We start from the raw sequence: 661 nt of genomic DNA on the forward strand, positions 1-661 counted from the left end.
GGGGGGCCCCCCTGGTAGGGGGCCCCCCTGGGGGCCCCCTTGGTAGGGGCCCCCTTTAGAGGGGAGATTGAGGGGTTTAGCTGCCACGGTTTGGGGGCCCCTCAAGGAGGAGCAGCAGCATCTCTCCGTTTGTTGCTGCTAAGCTTTTGATAGAGAGATTGTTCCTGCTGTCGCGGTTGCTGCTGCTGCTTCTGCTGCTGTTGCTGCTGCTGCTGCTGCTGCTGCAGCTGCCGCCACACGAGGTCCTCGAACTCATCGCTCTGCAGCGCAGCAGCAATCGCCTTCTTAAGAGCAGCACGCGACACCACTAGGGTTTCCTCTTCCCGCTTTGCTGCTGCTGCTGTTGCTGCTGCTGCTGCTGCTGCTGCTTCTGCTGTGGCAGCTCTTTCGCGCGCTGCTGCGCCCCCCGATACATCCCGCTGAAAACAAAACACAGCAGCAGCAGCAACAGCAGCAGCAGCAGCAGCAGCAGCAACAGCAGCAAGCGGGCAGCATAAATATACATAGCAAGAGGTCTGAGGCTCATGCCTTACTATGTGGCGGCTACCTAGCTAGCTACCTAGCTAGCTAGCTAGCTAGCCAGCTAGCTAGCTAGCTAGCTAGCTAGCCAGCTCTAGCTAGCTAGCTAGCTGGGTGAGGGAAGTGGTGCCCCACAGTGATC

The 661-nt window shown here is 59.5% G+C and overlaps 1 protein-coding gene across 1 annotated transcript in view; it reads right to left on the reverse strand.

Moving 5' to 3' along the window:
* Positions 1–101: 101 nt before the first annotated feature.
* Positions 102–661, reverse strand: part of EMH_0079850 (mRNA decapping enzyme, putative) — a gene marked incomplete at both ends in the record, with an annotated part of 2,490 nt that continues 1,930 nt past the window's right edge. Inside the window, one exon of the mRNA XM_013500185.1 lies at positions 102–419. Within this exon, the coding sequence (XP_013355639.1) occupies positions 102–419 (318 nt within the window). The remainder of the gene's footprint in view (positions 420–661) is intronic.

The sequence above is a fragment of the Eimeria mitis genome, genomic scaffold, assembly GCF_000499745.2.
Source record: "Eimeria mitis Houghton genomic scaffold, Emh_scaff5103, whole genome shotgun sequence".
Classification (NCBI taxonomy): Eukaryota; Apicomplexa; class Conoidasida; order Eucoccidiorida; family Eimeriidae; genus Eimeria; species Eimeria mitis.